General features: G+C 49.8%; 1 protein-coding gene across 1 annotated transcript in view; it reads left to right on the plus strand.

Moving 5' to 3' along the window:
- Positions 1 to 15,441, plus strand: part of LOC141552744 (uncharacterized) — a 30,346-nt gene extending 14,905 nt beyond the window's left edge. The window contains 1 exon segment of the mRNA XM_074284777.1: positions 13,584 to 15,441. Within this exon segment, the coding sequence (XP_074140878.1) occupies positions 13,584 to 15,112 (1,529 nt within the window). The 3' untranslated portion in view covers positions 15,113 to 15,441.
- The last annotated feature ends 11,070 nt before the right edge of the window (positions 15,442 to 26,511 follow it).

Below are 26,511 nucleotides of genomic sequence, written 5' to 3' on the forward strand. Positions count from 1 at the left end.
TTGAGTCCCCATCACTTTTTGTTTTCCAAGACTATTGGGATCGAGACTTGCTCAGAGACCCCCAGCTGCAAAGCGGCAAGTGTCTGAGGTCGGACTTGAACTCGGGTCCTCCTGGCCTCGGGCCGGAGCTGCACCCCTCCCCCAACACTTAAAGTTTTATTTCATTTTGACTGTGAACTTAGTCAGAAACAAACTCATCTTAAAAGATGAAGAGAAACGAGCCGAGGTCCACCCTAATCCCTCCCGCCCCAAGGTGGTTCTGAGGTGCGAGCTGAGCCAGCGTGGCCGGAAGGAAGCCACGCCCATCGGGCACCCTTTAGTTTTTTAATCTCCTGGCCGGACCGGGGACCGGAAGTTGCAGGCGGGCAGGCCTCCGGGCCACTGGCACATGGGAGTGCTGCTCCCCCTGCCGGGGCTGCCCCCAGTCCCGTCAGTGCACCATCTTCCCCGGTAGGCGGCGGCCGTGACCTCGCTGGGCACCGCCCGCCCTCAGAGCAGCGGCAGGCACGTGTACAGGTCCACGGCAGTGAAAGGGATTATGGGTCACAGCTGTCTTCTGCAGAATGAATGCTGGCAGGAGGGAGGGAGAGATGGAGGGAGGATTCATTAAGTGCCTGCTCTCTTCGTAACTCCGACAAGTAGGGTTGCCCCATGTTACAGATGAAGAAACTGAGGCAGACAAAGGGGAAAGGCCTGCTGGGGTCATCCAGGCAGCGATTACCGCTTCCGGGTCCTGCACTCCTGCTCTGCGGCGCCCCCTAGTGTTCTCACGAGGATTTAGCCCTTCCTCTCTCCAGGCCAGCGCTCTGGACACTGCGGTGCCCCCTAGTGGTCTCTTACGGAACTGAGCTTCCTGCCTCCGGGCGCCCCAGCACTGCGACGCCCCCTCATGACCTCGTGGGAATTGTCTCCCTCACACTCCTTCCGAGTCCACGAGAGTAAAGCCCTCCACGAGCTGCCCCCACCCCTTCCTCCCCACACGCCATCCCAGATGCTCCAGACTCCAGGCCTTTGCCCTGACCGTCCCCCAGGCTCATCACCTTCCCCTCCGGCCCTCTCAGGAGCTGATTGCGTCCCGTCTGCACTTGCTGGGGACGGAGTTATTTGCATGTTCCTTCTCCTCCCCATTAGCCGGTGAGCTCCTCGAGTTCAGGTACACAGGAGATGCTTACTAATGCCTCCCCTGGACTACCGAGCCTCAGTTTCCCTTGCGCTGCTCGCCCATTCTCCGTACGCGTACTACGGGGCTCAGAGAAGGGGTGCGCAATCCGGGTCGGGGGACTCCCCCTCCTTTCTGCGTGTGCGGCACACGGACTACGTTTCCCACAAGCCTTTTCTCACGTCACCAACGCTCCCTCAGAGGCGTGGCGTGACGCAACTTCCGATTCCGACTCTCGCCGCGTCCTGGACGCGCGCGCTCGTGACCGTCTCGGCTTCTTCCTCTGCCGCCGCCGTTGGGGTCCGAGCCCGTGTTCCAGGTCTCGGTGAGTGGGAGCTGGGGGCCAGTGCCCTGGCAGCGACGGGAGCGCGCAGGGGGCGGGGCGTCCGCCACTAGGTGTGGGAGCCTCCGGGGGAGGGAGGACGCCCTAGCACTGGAATGGAGCGTCCGAGGGAGGGGCTGCGCCTGCGCCCCGCCCCAGGCCCCGCCCCTATGACTAGTCACGCAACCCTATTGGCTCCCACATTTTTGCCCCGCCCCCAGGAGCTAGGGCGGGCCAGCGTTTCTGCTTCCCAGCAGGGGCGGTTAACCTGAGCAGCCCCGCCTTGTGTCCCTCAACTGCTCTCCTGATCTGCCCAGGGAGGGGGAGGGGCTGGCACTGCCGGGGAGCCTCGGTCCACTGTGTCCCCCTCACCGGCTGTGCTCCCCTTCACTGTGTCCCCATACCCGCTGTGCTCCCCTTCACAGTGCCCCCCCCACCCTCTGTGCTCCCCTTCACTGTGTCCCCCCCCCCCCGCTGTGCTCCCCTTCACTGTGACCCCCACATCCACTGTGCTCCCCTTCACTGTGTCCCCCCCCCCCGCTGTGCTCCCCTTCACTGTGTCCCCATACCCGCTGTGCTCCCCTTCACAGTGCCCCCCCCCCGCTGTGCGCCCCTTCACTGTGTCCCCATACCCGCTGTGCTCCCCTTCACAGTGCCCCCCCCCCCCCCCCCCGCTGTGCTCCCCTTCATCCGCTGTGCTCCCCTTCACTGTGTCCCTCCCACTCGCTGTGCTCCCCTTCACTGTGTCCCCCTCCACCCGCTGTGCTCCCCTTCACAGTGCCCCCCCCCGCTGTGCTCCCCTTCATCCGCTGTGCTCCCCTTCACTGTGCCCCCCACATCCCCTGTGCTCCCCTTCACTGTGCCCCCTTCACTGTGTCCCTCCCACTCGCTGTGCTCCCCTTCACTGTGTCCCTCCCACCCGCTGTGCTCCCCTTCACTGTGTCCCCACACCCGCTGTGCTCCCCTTCACTGTGCCCCCTTCACTGTGTCCCTCCCACTCGCTGTGCTCCCCTTCACTGTGTCCCTCCCACCCGCTGTGCTCCCCTTCACTGTGCCCCCCACACCCGCTGTGCTCCCCTTCACTGTGCCCCCCACACCCGCTGTGCTCCCCTTCACTGTGCCCCCCACACCCACTGTGCTCCCCTTCACTGTGCCCCCCACACCCACTGTGCTCCCTTTCACAGTGTCCCCCCCCCGCTGTGCTCCCCTTCACTGTGACTCCCTCCACCCGCTGTGCTCCCCTTCATAGTGCCCCCCACCCACTGTGCTCCCCTTCACTGTGTCCCTCCCACCCGCTGTGCTCCCCTTCACTGTGCCCCCCACACCCACTGTGCTCCCCTTCACTGTGCCCCCCACACCCGCTGTGCTCCCCTTCACTGTGCCCCCCACACCCGCTGTGCTCCCCTTCACTGTGCCCCCCACACCCGCTGTGCTCCCCTTCACTGTGTCCCCATACCCGCTGTGCTCCCCTTCACTGTGACCCCATACCCGCTGTGCTCCCCTTCACTGTGTCCCCATACCCGCTGTGCTCCCCTTCACTGTGACCCCCACATCCACTGTGCTCCCCTTCACCCGCTGTGCTCCCCTTCACAGTGCCCCCCCCCCGCTGTGCGCCCCTTCACTGTGTCCCCATACCCGCTGTGCTCCCCTTCACAGTGCCCCCCCCCCGCTGTGCTCCCCTTCATCCGCTCTGCTCCCCTTCACTGTGTCCCTCCCACTCGCTGTGCTCCCCTTCACTGTGTCCCCCTCCACCCGCTGTGCTCCCCTTCACAGTGCCCCCCCCGCTGTGCTCCCCTTCATCCGCTGTGCTCCCCTTCACTGTGCCCCCCACATCCCCTGTGCTCCCCTTCACTGTGCCCCCTTCACTGTGTCCCTCCCACTCGCTGTGCTCCCCTTCACTGTGTCCCTCCCACCCGCTGTGCTCCCCTTCACTGTGTCCCCACACCCGCTGTGCTCCCCTTCACTGTGCCCCCTTCACTGTGTCCCTCCCACTCGCTGTGCTCCCCTTCACTGTGTCCCTCCCACCCGCTGTGCTCCCCTTCACTGTGCCCCCCACACCCGCTGTGCTCCCCTTCACTGTGCCCCCCACACCCGCTGTGCTCCCCTTCACTGTGCCCCCCACACCCACTGTGCTCCCCTTCACTGTGCCCCCCACACCCACTGTGCTCCCTTTCACAGTGTCCCCCCCCCGCTGTGCTCCCCTTCACTGTGACTCCCTCCACCCGCTGTGCTCCCCTTCATAGTGCCCCCCACCCACTGTGCTCCCCTTCACTGTGTCCCTCCCACCCGCTGTGCTCCCCTTCACTGTGCCCCCCACACCCGCTGTGCTCCCCTTCACTGTGCCCCCCACACCCGCTGTGCTCCCCTTCACTGTGCCCCCCACACCCGCTGTGCTCCCCTTCACTGTGCCCCCCACACCCGCTGTGCTCCCCTTCACTGTGTCCCCATACCCGCTGTGCTCCCCTTCACTGTGACCCCATACCCGCTGTGCTCCCCTTCACTGTGTCCCCATACCCGCTGTGCTCCCCTTCACTGTGACCCCCACATCCACTGTGCTCCCCTTCACCCGCTGTGCTCCCCTTCACAGTGCCCCCCCACCCGCTGTGCTCCCCTTCACAGTGCCCCCCCACCCGCTGTGCTCCCCTTCACAGTGCCCCCCCACCCGCTGTGCTCCCCTTCACAGTGCCCCCCCCGCTGTGCGCCCCTTCACTGTGTCCCCACACCCGCTGTACTCCCCTTCACTGTGCCCCCCACACCCGCTGTGCTCCCCTTCACAGTGCCCCCCCCCCGCTGTGCGCCCCTTCACTGTGTCCCCACACCCGCTGTACTCCCCTTCACTGTGTCCCTCCCACTCGCTGTGCTCCCCTTCACAGTGCCCCCCCCCCGCTGTGCTCCCCTTCACTGTGCCCCCTCAGGATCCCCCATACTTGCCCTGACTCCCCAAAGCTTGTCCCCCCCAGGGCGCCCACCGTGATTCCCCAGGCTGCCTGTGCCCCCTTCGTGCCCTCAGGAGGCAGTGGCGCGGTGACTCGCACCTGGCAGGAGGATGGCGCCCGTGCTCCTGATGCCCGGCAGCTGCCAGGTGAGCCACAGGGGCCTCTGGCTTTGGGGGAGCCCGGGAAGCTGTGGGTGACCCCGGCCCAGGGCCCTTTCTGCCTCAGTTTCCCTACCTGTAAAATGGATGAAGCCGTGGAAAAGGCTGAGCTGGGCCCTGGAGCGAGGTGCATGGCATTCAGTAGGTGCATAATGGGTACTTATTTCAGGGAAATGGAGGGGCAGAGTGCCCCCCAGTGGCCCCCATTTACCCTTATGCCAGATCTAGGAGGGCAGGCTTCCTCTGGGACACGTGGTCACATTTCCACCCAACCCGGGTCTGCTCCTGGTCTGTGGTGAGAAGCTGTGTCAGAGACCTCCTGGGTCCCCACCGGGTACCTCCCCCACTGTGGCCAAAGCCCGGCCCAACGGGAAGAAGGGCCCCGACGGATCTGTGGCCACGCCTAGTGTGCGCTTTCTTGCAGGGCTCTGTGACCTTCCAGGACGTGGCCGTGGACTTCACCCCCGAGGAGTGGGGGCGCCTGGCCCCCGCCCAGAAGAGGCTCTACCGCGAGGTGATGCTGGAGAACTACGGGCACCTGGTCTGCCTGGGTGAGGAGGCTCTGCCGGGCTGGGGGGCTCCCGAGCCTCCTGGCGGGGTGATGGGGAGGTCCGGGCAGACCATCCTGCAGGGCAGCTAGGTGGGCCCAGCATCCCCCAGGGCAGGTGGCCAGGGCCCAGCATCCCTTGGGGTGGTCAGGGCCCAGCATCCCCCAGGGCAGGTAGCCAGGGCCCAGCATCCCCTGGGGCAGGTGGCCAGGGCCCAGCATCCCTTGGGGTGGTCAGGGCCCAGCATCCTTTGGGGCAGGTGGCCAGGGCCCAACATCCTTGTCCCCACAGCCTCCCACATTTTCACATTCCCAATGAGCAGGACTCGCAGTGTCCAGTCCCGACGTGATTGGGCAGCTGGAGCGAGGGGACGCCCCATGGATGGCAGCCAGAGACCCCCAGAGAAAGAGCCGCCCCGGTGAGTGAAGCCTGGGCCAAGGGTCTGGCATTGAAGTGCTTGTGGGGTTGCAGGGTGGGTGGGTGGCAGCTGGAAGGGACCAGATTCACTTCTCTTCCTTCTCCTCCTCCATCCTCCCCTTTCTCTTCCCTTATTTTCTTCCTCTTTCTCCTTTTCTTCCTTCCCCCCCTCCTTCTCTCCTTCCCCTCCTGCTCCCCCTGATTAAACTGGTTTTTAACCCATCCCATCTCCGTTGTCGGTCCTGCCAGCCCCCCTTCTTCTCCATTCTCTTTTCGGAGCTTGGGTTGCTCCAGCTGAGCTCCTCCCCTTAGCACTGTGGAGAAACCCTTGGGTGGGTACGGCAGTCTGTATCATGTTGGCTCAACCTATCCATGGACCTTTAACCCTCTCACAAGTCTTTGCTGATGTTTTGTGATCGTGTCAGTGTGGTTCCCACTCTGTAAAGTCCGAGCCTGCTCCCTGGAGGCCTCAGGGTCAGCCAGGGTCAGGATAAGCAAAAGTCCTTGGTCTTTGGGAGTAGAAGAGGAAGAGATGGACAGAACTGCCAGGAGTTTTGCCAGAGATCTCTCCTCGATTCTGGAGTCTCGAATCTCCACTTTTCTCCTTCTCATCCTGCCTCCAAGTGAAGTCTTGCCTCTCCCCCTGCCCTGTAATCGTTGTCTAGGATTATTTTAACATCAAACAGAACACATCTCTGGGAACATGGGCACCGCCAGCCCTGTGCCGGGGGCACCAGGCCCCCTTGTGAAGGGGGTGGCAGCCTTTTAACCTTGGAAGTCTGAATTGGCTGGGGGGAGGCAGGTTGTGAAGTCTCTGCTTTGGCTAAAGCTTGTGGGCTCTTCCTGCCCTGCCCTCCCAGGGACCTGTCCCTCTCCTATGTGAGCATCCGTGGTTCACCCTGATAAAGAAGGGGCTCTAAATTTGGGTTAGATTGGTACCGCTGCCCTTGCCCCCTGCAGAACCCAATGCCAGAGGCTTTAAGTCCCTTCTCATCCCTCCTCAGTCACTGATTCGTCTCTTTTCCTCTGTCCTGTCGTTCCCTCTTCTCTTCTGAGTGAAATGTGCCCAGCTCCATGTATGTGAGTGAGTGAGTGAATGTGTGGGTGCTCGGGGTGCTTGTGGAAGCAGGGGTGGCTGTATGTCCCAGCCCAGCTGCGCGCTTCCCCCTTATTCTTCACGCTGGTCCGCCACAGCATTGGCAGCAGCCCCTTTAGGCCATCCGTGGTGCACTCCGAACATTTCCTGGCTTTCTTGGGTCGGGTTTATTCCTGCATGGGCCCCCGCCACCCCTTTCTTGGACCTTGAGGCTTGTGCTGCTCTGGGATCTTGGGGAGAGTCCGGCCCGGAGATGTCCAGGCTTCATTCTCCAGCCACTGCCCCCAGTTTCTGGCTGGCTCTTGTCCTGGTTCAAGTGTCCACTTCTGGCTTCCCCTGGCCTCAGGTCTAGAGCCCCTTCTTGGGGTACATTGGTGCCCTGGTGCCCATCGGCAGCTTTGGCCTCTCTGCTTGCCCTGGAAGAGATAGGGCTTGAATATATCTTGGGATCTCCCAGTCTTCCTGGCCCAGGTTTGTCCTGCACGTTGCTGGATCTTGGGGAAGAGGTTCCATGGGCACTATCTCTACAATTCTGGGAGTCCCATCTTCCACCAGGAGCTTTCTCTGCGTGGCCCATGACATCAGTTGGGTTTAGATGTGCTCTTTGTCTTTGGTTCTGGCTGGTCCACTTCTGGGCCTCTTAATCTCCCCCTCACAGCATGGAGATGGCGAATGACCCTCCTGCTCTCCCTTCCTCCAAAAATTAAGCTCATGCAGTTGCCTTTTTGCTAATATTTGTGGTTTTTGGATCAGTGCTCCTTAAAGAGGCTGGTCTGTTGTCTTTCGGTTTTGATGATTCCAGCTACCTCTGATCCCATTTGTGTCACAAAAGGAAATTGTAGGATCCCTTCCTGGCCTTCCTTCTTTCCAAACAATAATGGAATTTGTCTTTGAATGCTTGATAGAATTCACTTGTAAATTGATCTGTCTTGGGGGTTTTTTCTTTATGATTTCATTTATGGCTTACTCCTTCCTTTTTCTGTTATTAGGATTATTTAAATCCCCTATTTAGTTGTTTTTAGACATTTGTATTTTTGTAAATATCCCTTTTTTGTATTTTGTAAATATCTAATATGTCCATTTTATTGACAAAATGATTTCTAACAATTTCCTCTTTTTCTTAATTGTTAATTTTTTTTTTTTTTTTTTTTTTTTTGAGGCTGAGGTTAAGTGACTTGCCCAGGGTCACACAGCTAGGAAGTGTTAAGTGTCTGAGAACAGATTTGAACATGGGTCCTCCTGACTTCAGGGCTGGTGCTCTATCCACTGCGCCACCTAGCTGCCCCTTGTTAATTTTCTTCCTACATTTGTTGCTGCTGCTAATTTAATTTTTCCTCTTTCTTCTATGTAATCATTTTATTTTTTATTTTTTTTATTATAACTTTTTATTGACAGTAGATATACATGGGCAATTTTTTTTTACATTATCCCTTGTACTCACTTCTGTTCCTACTTTTTCCTTCCCTCCTTTCACCTCTTCCCTTAGATGGCAGGCAGTCTTATAGGTAATCATTTTAGCAAATAGTTTAATTTCTTGCCCAAAAAAGTATTTCTTCATTTTATTCATTAACTCTGGTTTTTTTAAGCTTTTAGATTTTTCACCTTTGGCTTTGATTTTCTCAATCTCTTCTAATATTTGAAATTTTATGGACTTTTCCTTAAAATAATAAGGAGCATATATTTAAAACCATCAGTAAGCATCATATGTAATGGGGAAAAACTGGAACCTTTCCCAGTAAGATCAGGAGTGAAACAAGATTGCCCACTATCACCATTATTATTCAGTATTGTATTACAAACACTAGCCTCGGCAATAAGAGTCTAGAAAGAGATTAAAGGAATTAGAGTAGGTAATGAGGACACCAAACTATCACTCTTCGCAGATCATATGATGGTATAGTTAGAGAACCACAGAGATTCTACTAAAAAGCTATTAGAAATAATTCATAACTTTAGCAAAGTTGCAGGATACAAAATAAATCCACATAAATCCTCAGCATTTTTATACATCACCAACAAAATCCAACAGCAAGAGATACAAAGAGAAATTCCATTTAAAATAACTGTCGATAGCATAAAATATTTGGGAATATATCTACCAAAGGAAAGTCAGGAATTATATGACCAAAATTACAAAACACTTTCCACACAAAGTCAGATTTAAATATTTGAAATTTTAGAAAATGGGTTGACTTCTAGTTTATTTTTTGTTTTTTTAGTTTTATGCCTAATTTATTAATCTGTTCTTTACCTCTTCTGTTGATCAAAGTGATTAGAGATATCACCCAAATTTGAGTAGGGTGTCTCATTATTGTTATAATAAAGTTACCCATCATTTCTATAATTTGTTCTTTGACCCACCAATTCTTTGGGATTGATTTATCTAGATTACAGTGAATTTTTTAATCCTCTCTATGACAGCCCTGATTGAACATAATTTTTAATTCTTTGTGGTCAGGAAAGGCTATGCTTATATTTCTGCTTTTCTGCATTTGTGAGGTTTTTGTGCCCTAACTGGGGGTGCCATTCATAGCTGATAAATATACTCATGTTTTGGGCTGTATGGTGGTCCAGAGAAAGCCTGGCATTCACAGCCAGCCTGGATGCTTCCTAGCTGGGCTAGTGGTGTACTTCTATCTCCTCAGTTTCCTTCCCTTTCTTTTTTTTCTTTTTTTTTTTTTTTTTTTTTTGTCCTGAGGCTGGGGTTAAGTGACTTGCCCAGGGTCACACAGCTAGGACGTGTTAAGTGTCTGAGACCAGATTTGAACTCGGGTCCTCCTGAATTCAAGGCTGGTGCTCTATCCACTGCGCCACCTAGCTGCCAGTTTCCTTACCTGTAAAATGGGCCTACCTCAAGGGACTGTTCTGAGGGTCAAATGAAGTCATATTTGTAAAAGGCTTAATTAATAAAAGCTTATTCCTCCTGCCCTTCCTATTTAGCAGTTGATAGCTAGGGGGGCACCATAGTGCACAGAGTGCCTGGCTGGAGGCAGGAAGCCCTGGGGGCCTGAGTTCAAATCTGCCTTCAGACACTTCCTTAATGTGTCACTTCACCCTGTCTGCCTCATTTGTAAAATGAGCTGGAGCAGGAAGTGGCCAGCCCCCATCTTATCCACTGTGTTTAACTTTCCAGACACTCTACCTAAGTCCTTATTATGGGCCAGAACTTGAAACAAGGTATTAAGTCAGTGGAATTGATAGAGACAATGATTATTTAGCATGATATTTAACAGTTCTCTAGTTCAATTCATGTGCTTAGTACTTACTAGAGTTTTACAAGATTCACACCTTTAAGAGAGCATATATAAGCATGGACAAATTCAGGCAGGATTCAATCGAGGAGATTCAGAAGCCAGAGCTCAAGCTCTTTGACCAAGACTACAGAAGGCCTCTAAGAGAGCTAACCGGGCCGCAGGAAAAGAGACAACACTTGGAAAGAAACAAAGTATTTGGACCTTAATACCTGGCTGCATTTGGGGTGATTACTGAACTGAAAGGAAGGATGCCCCCCAGAAACCCCCCAAGAAACCTGCTCCCAGAGAAGATTACATTTTAGAGAAGAATATTACACTGGAGGCCATAATTTTAGATTTGTCTGGGGCCAGAAGGGTGAGTTCTTCACTGGAGTTCCAGCGGCTCCTTGAATCTCTGGAGCCTTCAGCCAAGGGCACTTCCCTGCCTACCTCTGGGATGCAAGCTTGGCTAAAGCCTGGGAGGTCGGCTGGCCCCTTGGCTCTCCTTGGTGTTTCCTTCTGTGAGTAAGCCGGTGGCACTGAGATCCCGGCTGATCGGGCCTGCCCTTTGCCCACTCGCTCCCCTCCCCTTGGTCTCCCTCTTCACAAAGAAGTTCAGGGAGAAGCAGTTTCTAGGCCTGCAAGGGCTTTCTCTGGTCCTTCTGGTGACATCATCACCCCCGTGTTTGGGATGGAGATGAGGTCCAAAGTGTCTTAAGGTCCCTCTTCAGGGCATCAGAATTGGTGGCACTGGAGAGCCCAGTTCAGGATTGCCCGGCGCAGTGAAGCAGCCCAGCCCAAAAGGCCCCAAGGTGGGGCTGGGGATGTCCAGCGTGATTTAGAGTTAGAGTAAGGAGTGTGGTCTGGCCATACCTGGTAGGGTCACTGGGCTCCTCCCTGATGCTGCCAGAGCCTGAGCCCACTGGTGGCCTGTCCCTTCCTGCCTTCCTCTGAGCTGCTCTCAGACCCTCTTTCTGTCTGTGAGCCTGGTGCCTGCCCTGCAGCCCCTTGAGTTCACCTACTCAGCCATTATTAAGTGCCTGCTGTGTGCCAGGCCCTGGTTTTGGGCCCTATGCACTTTACTCTCTGGTTTTTTCCTGCAGCATTTTCATTTATAAAGTCTTTTTTACTGGCTTCATCTGGTGGCCAATTTGGGTCCTTCCTATCTTCCATTCTTTGCTTCTTGGAGTTGCTGTTCTCTCCAGATTTGTGTCCTAGGGTCTCGGTTGCAGGGGATGCTCTTCATGGTGGCTCTGACTGCTCCTTCTGGCCTTATTCCTGCCAATGCCGTGATGTTGAGTCTGGGCTTTGTGCTCTGCTGCGTCTTTCTGGAGGTGTTCAGGGGTCTCTGGCTGGGTCGGGGGACCCACAGACTCCCTTGTGTCCTTAGAGCCTGATGGAGGCAAAGTCTGGTCCGATTCTGCCTGGACATCACACCCGCAGGCTTCCCCTGTGGGTTCCCCGCCCCAAGTCAGCTGGCTGGAACGCCCTGCAGGTTCACTGTCACCTTGTGGCCAGCTCAGCTTGATCACTCACACAGACCTAGAACAGGCTTGAGGCTGAACTTGAGGCCTCCCTTGGAGTCAGAGCCATGGAGCCGTGGCTGCCATTTTCAGGCCAATCCTTTGCTAGATCCATGAGCTCCAGCGTCCTGCTGGTGCTGGCCCGGGGCCAGAAAGGCTCTCCCTGAGTCCAGGAGCTGTGGCCTGGGCTGGACAGGCTGGAAGCTGAGCCAGCTTCAGGAACCCAGAGAAGGTGAGCGGGCAGCATGGAATACAGAGCTGGGCCTCCAACTCTTAATCCATGGCCCTGATTATAATCCAGAAATGCAGTGGGAAGTCATCCTGGTAACTGGAAAGATCTGGATTCAAGTCCTGAGCTGTAGCTTATTGCCTGTGGGACTCTGGGTAAATTGTGTGACCTCTCAGCATGTCCAGGCCGTCCTCTGACTGTCTGATGGTGTGCACTTACCTCTCTGCATTGCTAAAGGAGTTTCTTTGCCTGGAGAACTGTGCTCTGCTGACACCAGCCCCACTGTGCTTCCTCAGTTTTCTGAATGTAAAATAAAGGCGCTAGACAGGTGCTTTCAGAGTTCCCCGCCACCTTTAAGCCTTTGACCGTAATTATCAGATACTCATTCTTCATCTTGAATTCAAGTGGTCTCCCTGGAGCTTCAGCCTCTTCTTCTTGATCAGCCTTTTGGACTTGGTCAGATGAGTTTGAAGAGAGATAGGGAAGTCAGCAGGCACTGACAGAAAGGCAATGGAGCTGGCAAACAAAGATGTCAATCAGTCGAGCTGAACTTATTTCTTCCTTTGGAAAAAAGAATGCCCACCCCACAGGGTGTGGCAACTTGGAATGGGAAAGGAGGTAAGTGAACGATGTGCAGAGTGGGCTGAAAATCATTTGGAGCTTTGGGGAAAAGGTTCCCCACAACTGTTATGTCCAGGCTAACTCCCTGAAAGGCTAAGAATCAGCCAGAGTCAGGATAGGCAAAAGTCCTTGCCCCACATTGGGCGCCAAAATGTAATGTTCTGTTGTCTCTCAATTATAATCCTTCTCTGGGAGGAGGTTTCTCTTGGGGAGCTTCTGAGGAGGCAGCCTTCGTTTTAGTTCCAGTACCAGTAATCCCCAAAATGCAGCCAGGAGTTAAAAGTCCTTTCCAAATCTCTAGCCAGCTTCAATCTCTAGCTCCCTCTGAATCCAAAGCCTCCAGTCAGCACGAAGGTAGACGTGGGAATGAATCAGACTCTGCCTCCAAGAGTGCGGGATTATGGGTTTCCTGGAAATCAATCCTAGTTGTGAATCTCCATAAGCAAGCTTTTCCTTTAGACTTGTGAATCTGCTCTTGTCCAAGTGTCCCCAGTCAGCACCACAGTAGAATCTTGAATCCTCCTCTTCCTGAATTCTGGCTCCTTAAATTTTCCCAGAGAATGGGCTTGTGGGAACTCCTTAACGGTGTAAACTCCTTTCAGAAGTCTAAAGATGTAAACTTTTAAAGGTGTTAACTAAAGGTGTGAATTCTGAGCTAGAGAATTGTTAAGTACCAACTTACCACCTAGTAAGGAACCTAACACACAACCACCCTGAAAGTGTAGGTTCATGTTTTTAGTATTTGTCCTGCTTTGTAAAGTTTAATAACCTTTTTTTTTCCCCAATGAGGAATGCTTCCCCCCCAATACTTAAACACAATTCCTGGCACATAGTAGATGCTGAACTTTTTTTGTTGTTGTTAACCTGAATTGGGTGAGTCAGAAGCTGAAAGACTTGGGAGTATTTATATTTTGCATTTTCTTTTAGATGGCAACCCCAGGAGTGAAATCGAGTCAGTGCCAAAACTGGGCCTTTCTGTGGAAGAAGCATCCTTTGAAGGGCTCACAAAGGATGGTCCCTATATCTCTAGTTTCAGAAAAGCTGGTGTGTGCAATTCTAGTTTAGAGGGACAGCAGGGCAATAAAGAACAGAACCTTCAGAGAAGTGATACCCATGGGAAGAGCTTCAGGCTGCAGCCGGGCAGAAGAAGATATCACCGAATCTGCTTAAAGAAGATATTTTCCAAATATAACGAGTGTGGGAAACCCTTCGATTACAATTCAAGTCTTATTGACTATCAGCTAATTCATGCTGCAGAGAAACCTTTCGAATGTAATGAATGTGGCAAAGGTTTTCGCTGGAGCACAGAACTTACTGTCCATCAGAGGATTCATACCGGAGAAAAACCTTATGAATGTAATGACTGTGGAAAGACCTTCCGTCAGAGCTCTCAGTTGACTATCCATAAGAGAATTCACACTGGCGAGAAGCCTTACAAGTGCTTTGAGTGCGGGAAGGCCTTTCACCAGAGCGCAGGACTGACACAGCATCAGGCAATTCATTCTGGAGAGAAACCTTTTGAATGTAACGAGTGTGGGAAAACCTTCCGTCGGAGTTCACAGCTTACAGGACATCAGAGGATTCATACTGGGGAGAAGCCGTATAAGTGTAGTGAATGTGGGAAAGACTTCCGGCAGAGTTCCCAGCTTACCATACACAAGAGGATTCACACTGGCGAGAAGCCTTACGAGTGTCACGGATGTGGGAAGGCCTTCCACCAGAGCGCGGGACTGATGCAACATCAGAAAATCCACACTGGTGAGAAGCCTTATGAGTGTAGTGAATGTGGGAAGGCTTTCCATCAAAGCTCACAGCTCACTGTCCATCAGAGAATCCATACTGGAGAAAAGCCGTATGTGTGTAAGGAGTGTGGGAAGGCCTTCCACTGGAGCTCCCGGCTCACCCAGCACCAGAGAATCCACACTGGGGAGAAGCCCTATGAATGTAATGAATGTGGGAAAGCCTTCCGGCAGAGCTCCCAGCTCCTCGTGCACCAGAGGATCCACACGGGAGAGAAGCCTTACAAGTGTAAAGAGTGTGGGAAGGCCTTTCATCGAAGCACGGGGCTCACCCAGCATCAGAAAAGTCACACTGGAGAAAAGCCCTATGAATGTCATGAATGCGGGAAGACTTTCCTGCAGAAATCTTGGCTTACTGTCCATCAGAGAATCCACACCGGAGAGAAGCCTTTTGGATGTAAGGAGTGTGGGAAGGCCTTCCGCCGCAGCTCACAGCTGACTCAGCATCAAATAATTCACACCAGAGAGAAACCTTTTGAATGTCGTGAGTGTGGAAAGACTTTCCATCAGACTTCCCAGCTTATTCGGCACCAGGTAATTCACACTGGAGAGAAGCCTTTCATCTGTAATCATTGTGGGAAGGCCTTCCGCCAGAGTAAACACCTTACTCGCCATGAGATAATCCACACTGGAGAGAAGCCTTATGAATGTGGTGAATGTGGGAAGGCCTTCCGCCGGAGCATAGAGCTCACCCGACACCAGACCATTCACAGTGGAGGGAAGCCCTTTGAATGCAGTGAGTGTGGGAAGGCCTTCCGCCTGAGAACGAGACTCACTGAGCACGTGAGGATTCACACTGAGGAGAAGCCTTATGAATGCAGTGAGTGTGGGAAGGCCTTCCGCCAGAGTGCGGGGCTCATCCAGCACCAGAGGATTCACACTGGGGAGAAGCCATACGGGTGCAGCGTGTGTGGGAAGACCTTCCGCCAGAGCTCGCAGCTCATCCGGCACCAGAGAATCCACACTGGGGGGAAGCCTTATGGATGCAGCGCCTGTGAGAATGCCCTCTGCCTGAACAAACCCCTTGCCACACAATACGTCACCCGGGGGGGAGAAGCCTTAGCAAGGTGAAAGCCAGAGTTCCCCTACATTTTGTCATAGAGAACTTATACCATCTACCAAAGGAAACCTTACAGACAGAGCAAGTCCCTGTCACGGTTCCCCCAGGGACCACTCCCAACCATTTCCTTCCTCCAGTTCCAAGCCATCCATTTCCTCTAGCGTCTACCCTGACAGTAGGGGCCTTTGCTGCACTTTCTCCCCCAAAACAAAAGTCTGTCCAAATTGAACTGGTTTCTTCAATTCCAATCTGTACAGTTCTTTTTGAATGTCTATTGCTTTCTTTTCTGCCTTTTATGACAGAAAGTCACAAAATCACCTAAGTAAAAACATTGTCCTGGTCATCTTGTCCAGTTTTTATGTTTAGAAAAATCTTAGCTAGAACATATAAAATGAAATGAAAATGCTTTCTCTATTAGAAAGTCTCAGAGGACCTCAGTGACTTCTAGTCCAATCTGTACCTAAGAACACCCTCTACAACAAACTTAAGTGGCCATTCATGGTTTGCTGGAGGACCCCCACAAAGTGGTGTAGGAACTATTTTCTCTTGCTCTACTCCATTCCTGTACAACTTCATCTTATTACTCTGGGTTCTATCCTTTAGGACCAAACAGAAAAGAGTCCATGTTATGGTCTTTCAAATACATGACTATTTATCATGTTCCCTAATTGCTGAAATGCCTGATGATATTGACCCCATTTCCCTCTCCCTCAATCCAGTATCCAGGGACTTGCCTGTCCTCTGCAAAGTTCTCCAGCTTATTGACATCCTTACGCTGATTCCCTACTACTTAGTTCTAGAGACGGTGTCTGACAAGGACAGAGTCCAGTGCCAGACTATCACCAGATGCCTCTTTTAGTCTCCTCACTGAGCAAGTGAATAAAAAATCCAATCCTTGATACTCCAGTCTAACACTAAGCTATCTCTCTTCCTTGTATCTCATGTAATCCTCTAAAAAATCCTGGTATTAGCATTCTCACTTAGTGGATGAGGAAACCAAGACTTAGAGAAGCTATGACTTGTCCGTGGCAAGAAAATTACTGTTGTCTTCGTATCTCACCACCCGCCCCTGTCTCAGTGTTTTGCATTCTCCTAACTTTCCCAACCACTTTGATCTCTCAAAGCTCATTAGAGTTATTTCTCTATTCAATACAAATCTTCCTTTGCCTTTATGAGACATTTCATATTGATGGCCACCATTTTCTTTTTGGTAATCTCTATTCGTCTTCAGAGGCAAGAAGCTTAGCTTAGCCCTCTTAGCTAAATAATATAAATAAAGAGCCTGGCTTGTAAAATCCTTTTCTAACAAAGCTGTAAGGTAAGTGGGCAAGTATCCCTATTTGAGAGGGAAGAGAAGGGAAGCAATGAAGGCATTGCCTGTGATCCAGCAGCTGGTCGGTGCTAATGTGGAGTTCAGATCTGTCTGATATTCTTTTCACTGTTCCTCCTTTATCTCTCTTAACTCCTTTTTGGTGTTCTTGATTTTATCTTTCCTCCTTTATCTCCTTTTCTGGGTCCTTGATCTTTCCCCAAATCCTAGAAGGAAAGCCAGGTGCTCTCCAAGGGCCTGCCCTTGACTGTTTTTTTTCTTTTTCTAATCACCTTGGGGTCAGTGGACTCAGGACCAAATCACCCTTTTCCACTTAATAGCTGTGACCTTGGACCAGTCACTTTCTGGGAACCTGTTTCCTCTTCTGGAAGTGGGGGTGAAGCTGGATCCTAGTCAGGCCTCTACATCCAGCCCTGACCTGGCTCCGGGTGTCATTTCTGCCAGAAGGACCATGATTTTCCCGGTGTTGTTTCTTGCTGAGAGCATCTCCCGAGGGTTTGAAAGACTACATTTGGTTAAGAGACATGTATTCAGTCTAATTCCTGCTCTGCCTTTACCAGGTACTTGGCGATGTTGTTTGCCCTTTCCTTAGGATGCTCTCACCCCTTGCCTTCAGAAACGCATGTGCTGTTCTCTGCCTGCCTCTTGAAGGCAGAAATAGTAGGGCATGTTGCAGTGAGGCGTATTTCAGCTAAATTAGAGTTGATCCAAAGGGAATGGTCCTTGTGTGATGTGGAGGCAGCACTGAACCACCCCCAAGCTTGGCTGCAGGAGCACTTGTCAGAGCCCTGTAGAGGCATCCCAGGGCATGGGGACCAGCTTGGACTTTCTGCTGGGGGATACAGCCTGGCCTCAGCGAAGCAAATATGAAATCTCATGTTGGGGGGGGGACTCCCAACTGGGAAAGAAAAACCACATATGGGGCAGAGGAGGTGCTTGTGCTGAGGCTTGGAGGGAGCCAGGGGTTCAAGGGACAGATCAGGGAGGGGAGCGGGGGCTGGGCTGGGGAGAGGGGAAGGAGTCATGACATCCACTGGAAAAGGAGAGGAAGAGGAGCAGGCATTTTATCTCTTGGGGAGAGGAGCTGCCAAAGCTTTCCTGGTGAGTGACAGGATCAATTACTGGATCAGGAGGGCACAACAGGAGCATCCGATGATGGAGGGATCGTGAACAAATGGTGATAGGTGACGGCACTCACAAAAGTGACAGAGATAGAATGAAGGGGCCGTGTCTATGCCGACTGCAAATGTGCAAACAATAACCACAAAATCCAGAAGAATCCCAGAAAAATAAAGAGGAAGTATTTGTTCCAACTGTTAAGTTTGGTGCACTCAAAATAAGCCAACCTGTACACATGAGAAGTACAGTGGACGTGGTAGCACTGAGGTGTGTGTATCAGTGTTTTGGTTGATTGTTTATTAATTTTAGAATAAAGAAATAACACTTTCCAGTTAACTGTAATTAATAAAATTCATTCTGATGCCTTGTTTTCCACTTAACAGAAGTAATGGAGAGGTTTTCAGGCCCTGGTGTAGAGACCTCCAAATTGTTTCTGATGTGCCCGTAATTTCATCCCCAGCCTCACAGCATGAGGATTCTGAACTATGCTGGGCACCTCTGTGGGGCTGCCTCCTAAAGAGCATCGGGTGTCCCCGTTGGGCATTTGTAGGATATTTGGCCCCACAATCGCTTATTTTCCCATTCATTTTGACACATGTAAGCCCTGGCCCCTTCCTGCAGTCTCTCTCTCTGAAGATCTGGTCTCAGGAAGGAGAAGAGGGCAGCCACAAAGCAGATTGGGCTGGAAGGGTTTGAAGAAAGAAAAAATTAGCGGGACTAATAGGAAGAGGCTGATTTAGGAGCACTCTAGGAGAAACTTCCTAACCATGAAAGCTATCCCGGAGTGAAGGGAGTGCTTTTGGAGGAACTGGGGCCGGGGTAGATTTAGGTGCACGAACTCAGTCCTGAAGACAGTCCTTTTACACCGCTCTAAGTAGTCCAGAACTTAAGCCGCACAACAGATCTTCCAAACCTTTTCATCCCTCAAACGGACCCTAGTTCATCTCTCACCTGAGAATCATTTCTCCTGTATCTCACTGAAAAAATCTTGGGCCATTTGCTAACCTTCCTTCCCCATCACCAAGATGCTGTCTACCACCACCACCTCACCAGTGTCACATGAGAGCTGACCCTTCTCACCACCTTCCTGGGGCAAATCCTTCCCCAAGCCTGAGCGATCCCCTTCCAGCCTGTCTTCTCCAGCATATTTGCCACCTGCTCTCCCAGTTTTTCTGCTGGCTCTTTTGTACTGCCTGCCCACACCCCCAAACCTCCCAGTCCCCCAAAAATGAGTCCTCTACTCCCACTCACCCCATCTACCTTCCTTTGATGACTAAAGCCCTAAGGCCAAATACTGTTGTACCTCCACTTTCTCATTTTTAATGCTGCAGTTTGACTTCTGACCTCATCCTTCCAACCAAATTCTGATGATCTCTTGTTGGCAGCCTCTGACCCTGGCACTTGCCGTCTTCTTCATGTTGTCTTCTCTAGGCTTCTGAGAGGTTCTTTCTTCATTTTCTTGTCTGTCTGACCCCCAGTCTGCTTTACTGTTAACTGTGGGCTCTGTCCTGAACCTTGTCTCTCTCTATACCGTTTCACTTGGTGATCCCAGCTCCCATGATTCAATGATCTCTTCTGGATGATCCTCAGATCTCTGTGTCCAGCGATAACCTTATCCTTGGCCCCCAGTCTCCCATCTCCAACTGCCTGCCCTAGACAATAATTGTCTGGCTCTTAAAGCTACATGATCCAGACGTGAGATGCTGTGACTTGCTCTCCTTGAGTTCCTCACCATCTCCTGATTCTCTGCATTTTTACTGGTTATCTACCCCATCCACTTTTAAGATTCTTGGGATTCTGTCCCTCCTCATCTCGATCTCTTTCCCTTGCTTCCTTTAAGACTCAGCGAGAATCCCAACTTTCGTAAGAAGTTTTTCCCGATTCCTCTATAAAGCTAAAGGCTTCTTTCTGTTGATTATCTCCAACTTATTCTGAGTTCAAATCTGGCCTCAGACCCTTCCTAGCTGTGGACAAGTCACTGCATCCTGTTTTCCTCAGTTTCCTCATCCGTAAAATGAGCTGGAGAAGGAAGCGGGAAACTACTCCCGTATCTGCCGAGAAAATCCCAAATGGGGTCATGAAGAGTTGGACATGGCTGAAGAGGCTGAATAATAACCACCATAATCCTGTCTGTATTTTGTTTGTGTGTAGATGTTTGCATGCTTTCTCCCTTAGACTGTGAGCTCATTGAGGGCAGACATTCATGCTTTTGTCTTTGTATTCCCAGGGCTTAGCGCACTGCCTGGCACACACTAGGTGCTTAATAAATGTTTATTGACTGGCTGACTCATTGTCCACACTGACTGCTGTCCTCTCCTTCCTGTGCAGGGAATGATGTGGCCCTTCAAGAAAATCATTTATGCGGCTGTATGGAGATAGGTCCAAGCAAGGACAGATGAGGCTAGGGGATCAGTTGGGGGCTATTGCAACAGTCCAGAAAGGAGACAGTGGGGGCCATAGGGTGGTGGGTAGGCTTAGGATAATTAGTTGCTTAAACCAGTCCTTGTGGGATGGGGACTCAAGGCCCTTCATTTTCTTGGTCACCCTCTTCTAGATTCATCCCATTGTTAACCTGCTTGAGTCACGCCTGACTCTGTGACCGTATTGGGGATTTTCTTGGCAAAGATACAGGTGAGTGGTTCACCATTTCCTATACAGATGGGGAAACAGGCAGAGTTAAGTGACTTGCGCAGGGCCACATGGCTAGTAAGTGTCTGGGGCTGGATTCGAAATCTCTCTTCTGGACTCCAGACCTGGTGCTCTACCCGCTGCACCATCTTGCGGCCTAGCTGGACCACAGGAGCCTCCGGTCTGTGGATCCCAGACCTGAAGTGTCTGTTCCTTTCCAGGGTTCACACCTTTTTATTCCTCTCCTTCCACTGCTTGCCTTTCTCAACACTCGGCCCTTCTCATAATGTCACTTATGAGGGCTTGCCCGGCTCAAACCACTGTAGTCCAGACCACTGTCCAGGGGGGCCCCTCGCAGCTCGCTATCAAATACAGTTTTGTAGGGGTCCCATGCATGCCCTTATCCCAGCCTCAGCCAGAGTTCCCGGGGAGCCCTGCCAGAGACCTCCTTCCCAGCCAGCATCAGCCCATGAGCGATGACTCCTCTGGGAAGGGACCAATCCACAGGCTGCGTGAGGCTGGATGACTTTTTGGTAGGCCCGCCTCAGGATTCTTTCCGGATATGTATTGGAAAACTCTCAAATTCAGGGATTCTGAGTTCGAAAATGCATCTTCTAGTTCTATAAAGCAGCCCCCAACTTCACAAGAATGGCAGGAAAGATGGTCAAAGACTTTGTTAAAATCAAGGAGCAAATTATATTTCATCAGTTCCCTGATTTACTAATTGAATAACTGGAAAAGGAACCCACCTGGTGTGGGAGCCCCAGTCTTCTGAAGCCAGGCTCTTTTCTAGATGTTTACTAATTATCCCTCTATTGACATTTCGGTTCCCCAAGGAACTGAATTCAAATACACTGGCTGAGAGTTTGTAGAAAACTCCATGTTCTTGCCTGTTGTTGTTGTTTTAATTGGGAAAACTTTTAATAACTGTGAGTTGCAGTAGATTGGGCTGGACCCAGATGTAGAGTTAGGAAACCTGTGTCTATTTGTTATCTTGTGCCTTCGGAGGCTGTGTGGACCCATTTCCTCATCGGTGAAATGGGGTTAAAGTGCTGTTATCCATAAGACCCTTCTTCATTGATGACTTTTCTTGGAGGAGGGCCATTTCACAAGTTGGGTGAGACACGTTCATTTGATCTTTAGATACTGAAGGCTGTACCAGCAAAACATGAGCTCTGGCAGGTTCTACTGGCCCAGTAGAACTCCGAGTACGGTCCCAGAAATAGGCTTCCTGAGGACTGACGTCTGTTCACTTCTTTGTGATTTTTTTGGATGATGGCAACCCATGGAATGAACAAAACTCCAATGTGAGGTGGTGTCCTGTACCCCTGCAGCTCCTTCAGAGGTGGAGGAAGAGGGACAGAAAGGGAGGCAAAGAGGGCTGAGCATCCCCCAAATTTGAGACTTTCTAGAAACTTGGAGGGGGACCCCTTGTCCAGTGCCCAGCATGTCCAATGCCCATGCTGGAAGAGGAGGATGGTGCGATTGAGAGGCTGAGAACTAAGGGAGGCTGAGCCCTGCCCTGCCTCCTTGACCCCAGCCTCCTGGATCCCTACATTTTTCCCACACTCTGTTTTTGCCGAGTAGGCTTGTGCTCTCCCAGAACCTTTTATGCCCTTCTGTGCGTCCCCCTTCCCCTAAGCACAAAGCTGCCTTCCTCATCTTCAGAGTTGAAGCTGTCTATGGGACATCCAGTTGGGGATGTGATGGTGGAGGTCAACAGAGAGGTCAGGGCTGGCTAAGAAGTGAAGGGATGGAGTGTGTCTTTCTGCACTCCACCTTGTTAGAAAGAGTGAGGGCTCCTAAAGAAAAGAGATGAGATAGGAAAGAACCAGGAACTGAGGAGGAGGAAGAGGAGGGTTTTTACTCTCAGATAGAGGATGGAAGTATTACAGTGAAGAGAAAAGGAAGGAAAGGAGAGCTGGACGAGAACCTCAAGAGAGATTGGAGGCTTAAGCAATGAAAACGTGCTGGTTTTCCATTAAAGGCTACATATAGCAGTGAGGGGCCAGAAGCACTCAAGGGAGAGATCATACATGCAGGAAGAGAGGAAAAAGAATAGGAGGAGTTAGTTTTCTGCTCCAGGGTGCTGAGACTGCTATTGTTCAATCTGATGGTAGACCCATAGCCAGGAGTAAAACCCACGGCCTCAAATGCCTATTTATGGAGGTCCAAAGTTTAGACAACAAATAAGAAAAGCCCAGTTCTACCTGGATTCCCCGGGATTCAGCCGGCTCAGACAGTGGCTCTGGATGTGTACTAATTGCTCAAAAGAAACAGGATGGAGAGTAGTGGGGCCGGGATGATGGCGTTTTCGTATGAGCAAGCTGAAGACTCAGAGAAGGAAGGATGAGAGAGATTACTCGGGTGAAGGTCAAAAGAACAAGAATAATGATTTTGTCATTGGACATGCTATCAATCATTTTGGCAGAAGGAGAACATACCATGAGGAGTGACAGAAGGAGCCCAAATTTAGCCCAGTTTTTTATATAGTGCAGGATATCAGTTATCTGGAAATCAGCTGGTGTGCTCATTTGTTCTGCCCGAGTGATCACTTTATCCTTCAAAGGTGGAGGAACCAACAAGGAGGAAATCCCAGCCTGGATCTGATTCTCATTAACAGGGAGAAACTGGTCACTAGGGTGGAAATAATGGGAAGAACCTTATGAATGAGGCAGTGGAGTATGGAAGAAACTGTCTTTGCCATCTGGGGTTAGGGAAGAAGTCGTGATGGGGGTTATAAAACGTAAAATGAAAAGTTTTTATTATATAAAATTTAAGAGGTTTTGCTCACAGCTAATGGAGCTACAATTAGAAGAGAAATAGGTAAATAGGGGAAATGTTTGCAACAAGTTTCTCTGATAAAAAAAAAATGTTATTTCAGAGATATATATTTATACATATGTAGAAAACATTCAAATTTACAAGACTCAGACCTATTCACAATTAATCAATGGTCAAGACATTTTTTTTCTTTTTAATATTTAATTGACTTTTTTTTGTTATATTTTAAGTTCTACAACTCCCTCTTCCCAACCCACACTAGAGGTCGCCATTTCACACACACTCACACGTTCTATAGATATAGATATAAAACCATACAGTGCATATTTGTATTTATCGGTTCTTTCTCTAGTAGTGGATAGCATCTTCCTTCAAAGTTGGCTTGAGTATTTGCAATGCTCAGAATGATTTTGTCATTCAGTAATTCTTTGAAAAATGAATACTAAGCAGAATTTAGTAACTTTTGGGCTATAAGAAATAATCAAAGTGATGCTTCAAAGAGACCTAGGAAGATTTATATGAAATGATAAGAGTCCAGTGAGCGGAACAAGGAGAACAATGTATACAATAACAACAGTTTTCAAAAAATGAACTACTTTGAACAATGCAATAATTGACCATTATTCTAGAGGACTGATGATGATCAAGAAATGAGATGTGCATTATTGACCAAAGGCAACATGGAAACTTGTTTTGCTTGATTATGCTTATTTATGGCAAGGAAGAAAACAGGAGAGAATAAAAAAATGTTTGATAATTTATGAGAGAAACACAAATTAACCCACCTCAATACATAATCATTTGCTGCTGGAATAGTAAATAGAGGAAATGATAAAGTTATATTGATTGGACTGTTAGAAATGCTCCAAATCATCAAAAGAGAAATCACAAAATCAAAACAACCCTGAAGTTTCACTCACCCTCTGCAAATGAGCAAAAATGGCAATAGTCAAAGTCACAGGGATTGTGGGAAGAAAGGCCCATTAGTACATTGGTTAGTAGAGTGAGATGGTACTGTCGTTTTGTTAAGCAGTTTGGGATTACACAAATAAAGTGACTAATCCAACATACCAGAGAGCCCTGTATATTCCAAAACATTATAACAGCACTTTTTGTGATAGCAGAAAGTTTGAAACAGAGCAGATGCCCATTGACTGAGTTTTGCTACATAAATTGTGGCGTTCATGTAATGGAATATTCCTGCGTTGTAAAAAATCCTGGCTGCGATGAACATCCAGAGCTTGGAAAGACCAACATGAATGATGCAGAAGGAAGTCAGGAGAGCCAGAAAACACTCTACCCAGAGTCTAGGACCGTGTAAGCGGAGAGAATGACTCACTAAAAAATCTAAAATAAACCTGACAAAATATAAAACCCAAACAGGACTGCGATGAAGAAGGGGGGCCTTTGGGGTTACATGCTATGTACAATAAATGTTTGGGGGTTTTCCAATGTTTTGATCAGTTGCTCTGATTTTCTTTCCTCTTTTAAAAACTACTCTTTGTTCCCTGGGATGGTTCTCTGGAAGGGGTAGGATACAGGAGATCATCATGAAATTGTAAGAAACACAACTGCAGTGACCCAACTGTTGAGCTGCCTCTTTTGTTCATAAGCTTGGGAATCGTTCTTGAGCTTGTCTCACTCCTCTGACCCTTTTAGGGTCATCTTGGCATCCAGCATGCATTACAAATAAGGAAACTGAGGCAGACTACCCAACGTCACACAGCTAGGAAGCATCTCAGGCCAGATTTTGAATTTAAGATGAGTCTTCCTGACCCCAGACCTGATGCTCTGTCCACTTTGCCACCCAGCTGCCTGGGACATAGTAGGCACTTAATGTTTATTGACTGCTGACGATTTGGGGGGAACATCCAGTTTAAGGCCGGCATCTCTGTAAAAAAGAGGCTTGAACAGCCACTTTTGGTTCTTAATCCAGGTGTCTGCAATGGCCTGCGGCTCACCTGAGACTGAGGGCCATTTCAGGAAAGAAGCAGATTCTGCTTAGCTGGGATCTGGCTGTCAGGGACATGAGGGTCAGTCCTTCCAGCTGCTTCTGCTCTCCCACTTGCCTCAGGAGCCAAGATAAGGTGGGAAGGCAAGGAACCAGGCTGAGTCCCTGAACTGTCCCCATGGTGCAGTCCACTTAGAAGTATTTGTTTAGCATTTCCCCACTGCCAGGTGTCAGGAAGACAGGAGAGGTCTCATGTACTTAGACAAATGAACAAAAGGGATGTTGCAAGATATATGAAACAGAGGGCCAGCTGAAAGAAGGCCTGAAGGAAAACCTGATTTATGAGAGGCTAAAGGGAGGAGGGCCACAAAATCTGCAGAGCGACCAATGCCGTGGAAGCCCCAGATTACAAGGTGAAACACACTGCTTACCTCCCATCACAGACCCACAGAGGGAAGGGAGTGGAGCAGGGAGGACCGTGGAGTCCACAAGAGGTGAGCCCAGAGAAAACCCCCTTGGAACGCCCCTAGAGCTCCAACTGATGCCAGCCCCAGAGTCCAAGATGAAATACACTGCTTACTTCCTATCACTCTACAGGGGATGAACGTCAACTATAAAGACTCACATACATTTCTGACCCATGAGCAATGGAGGAATGGGGTTTGCCAAACGATGCAGCTATGGTTTGAAACCTTTATTTTTTAAGTTAAATGGTTTTTTTGTTTGTTTTGCAAAATGTAGGGGAAGAAATGGACACATTAATTTTAAAGACTATTTTTTTTTAAAAACTGAAGAGAGTTTTTAAGCATTTAATACAGTATAGATTTGAAGATAGATTAAAATACAATAAATGTATCAAGATGCACTTGAAAGTGGAAAAATTTTTAAATGTAATTACACACAAAGGCTTTAATTAATCTAAATTGTAGATGAGTGACTTTCATTTTTGACTCCCCAAAAGCAGGAAGATAGAACTAGTGACTTCACTTAAATAGGGATTTATGAAAGATCCTCATTTGGTCCATCAGAAGCTCCAATGGTGTCCAACTAAGGAGTAACAAACCTCAGATTGCAGAAACAAGGCAGTTTATTTATTTATTTATTCAGTTATTTGTTCATTCATTCATTCATTTATCTATTTTAAATGAAAGCTTTTTATTTTTCAAAACATATGCACGGACAATTCTTCAACATTAGTCCTTTCAAAACCTTGTGTTCTAATTCCCCCCTTCCTCCATGCCCTCCCCTAGATGGCAAATAGTCCAATATATGTTAAACATGATAGAAATATATGTTAAATCCAATATATGTATACGTATTTATACAATTATTGTGCCGCACAAGAAAAATAGAGAAGCAAAATAAAATATAAGCAAAAACAAGAAGAGTGAGAATGCTGTGTTGTGATCCACACTCATTTCCCATAGTTCTCTCTCTGGGTGTAGCTGGTTCTCTTCATTACTGAACAATTGGAACTGGAACAATTGAATCATCTCATTGTTGAAGAGGGCCACGTCCATCAGAATTGATCATCGTATAGTCTTGTTGCCATGTACATGATCTCCTGGTTCTGCTCATTTCCCTCAGCAGCAGTTCAC

Source organism: Sminthopsis crassicaudata, chromosome 1, assembly GCF_048593235.1.
Source record: "Sminthopsis crassicaudata isolate SCR6 chromosome 1, ASM4859323v1, whole genome shotgun sequence".
NCBI lineage: Eukaryota > Metazoa > Chordata > Mammalia > Dasyuromorphia > Dasyuridae > Sminthopsis > Sminthopsis crassicaudata.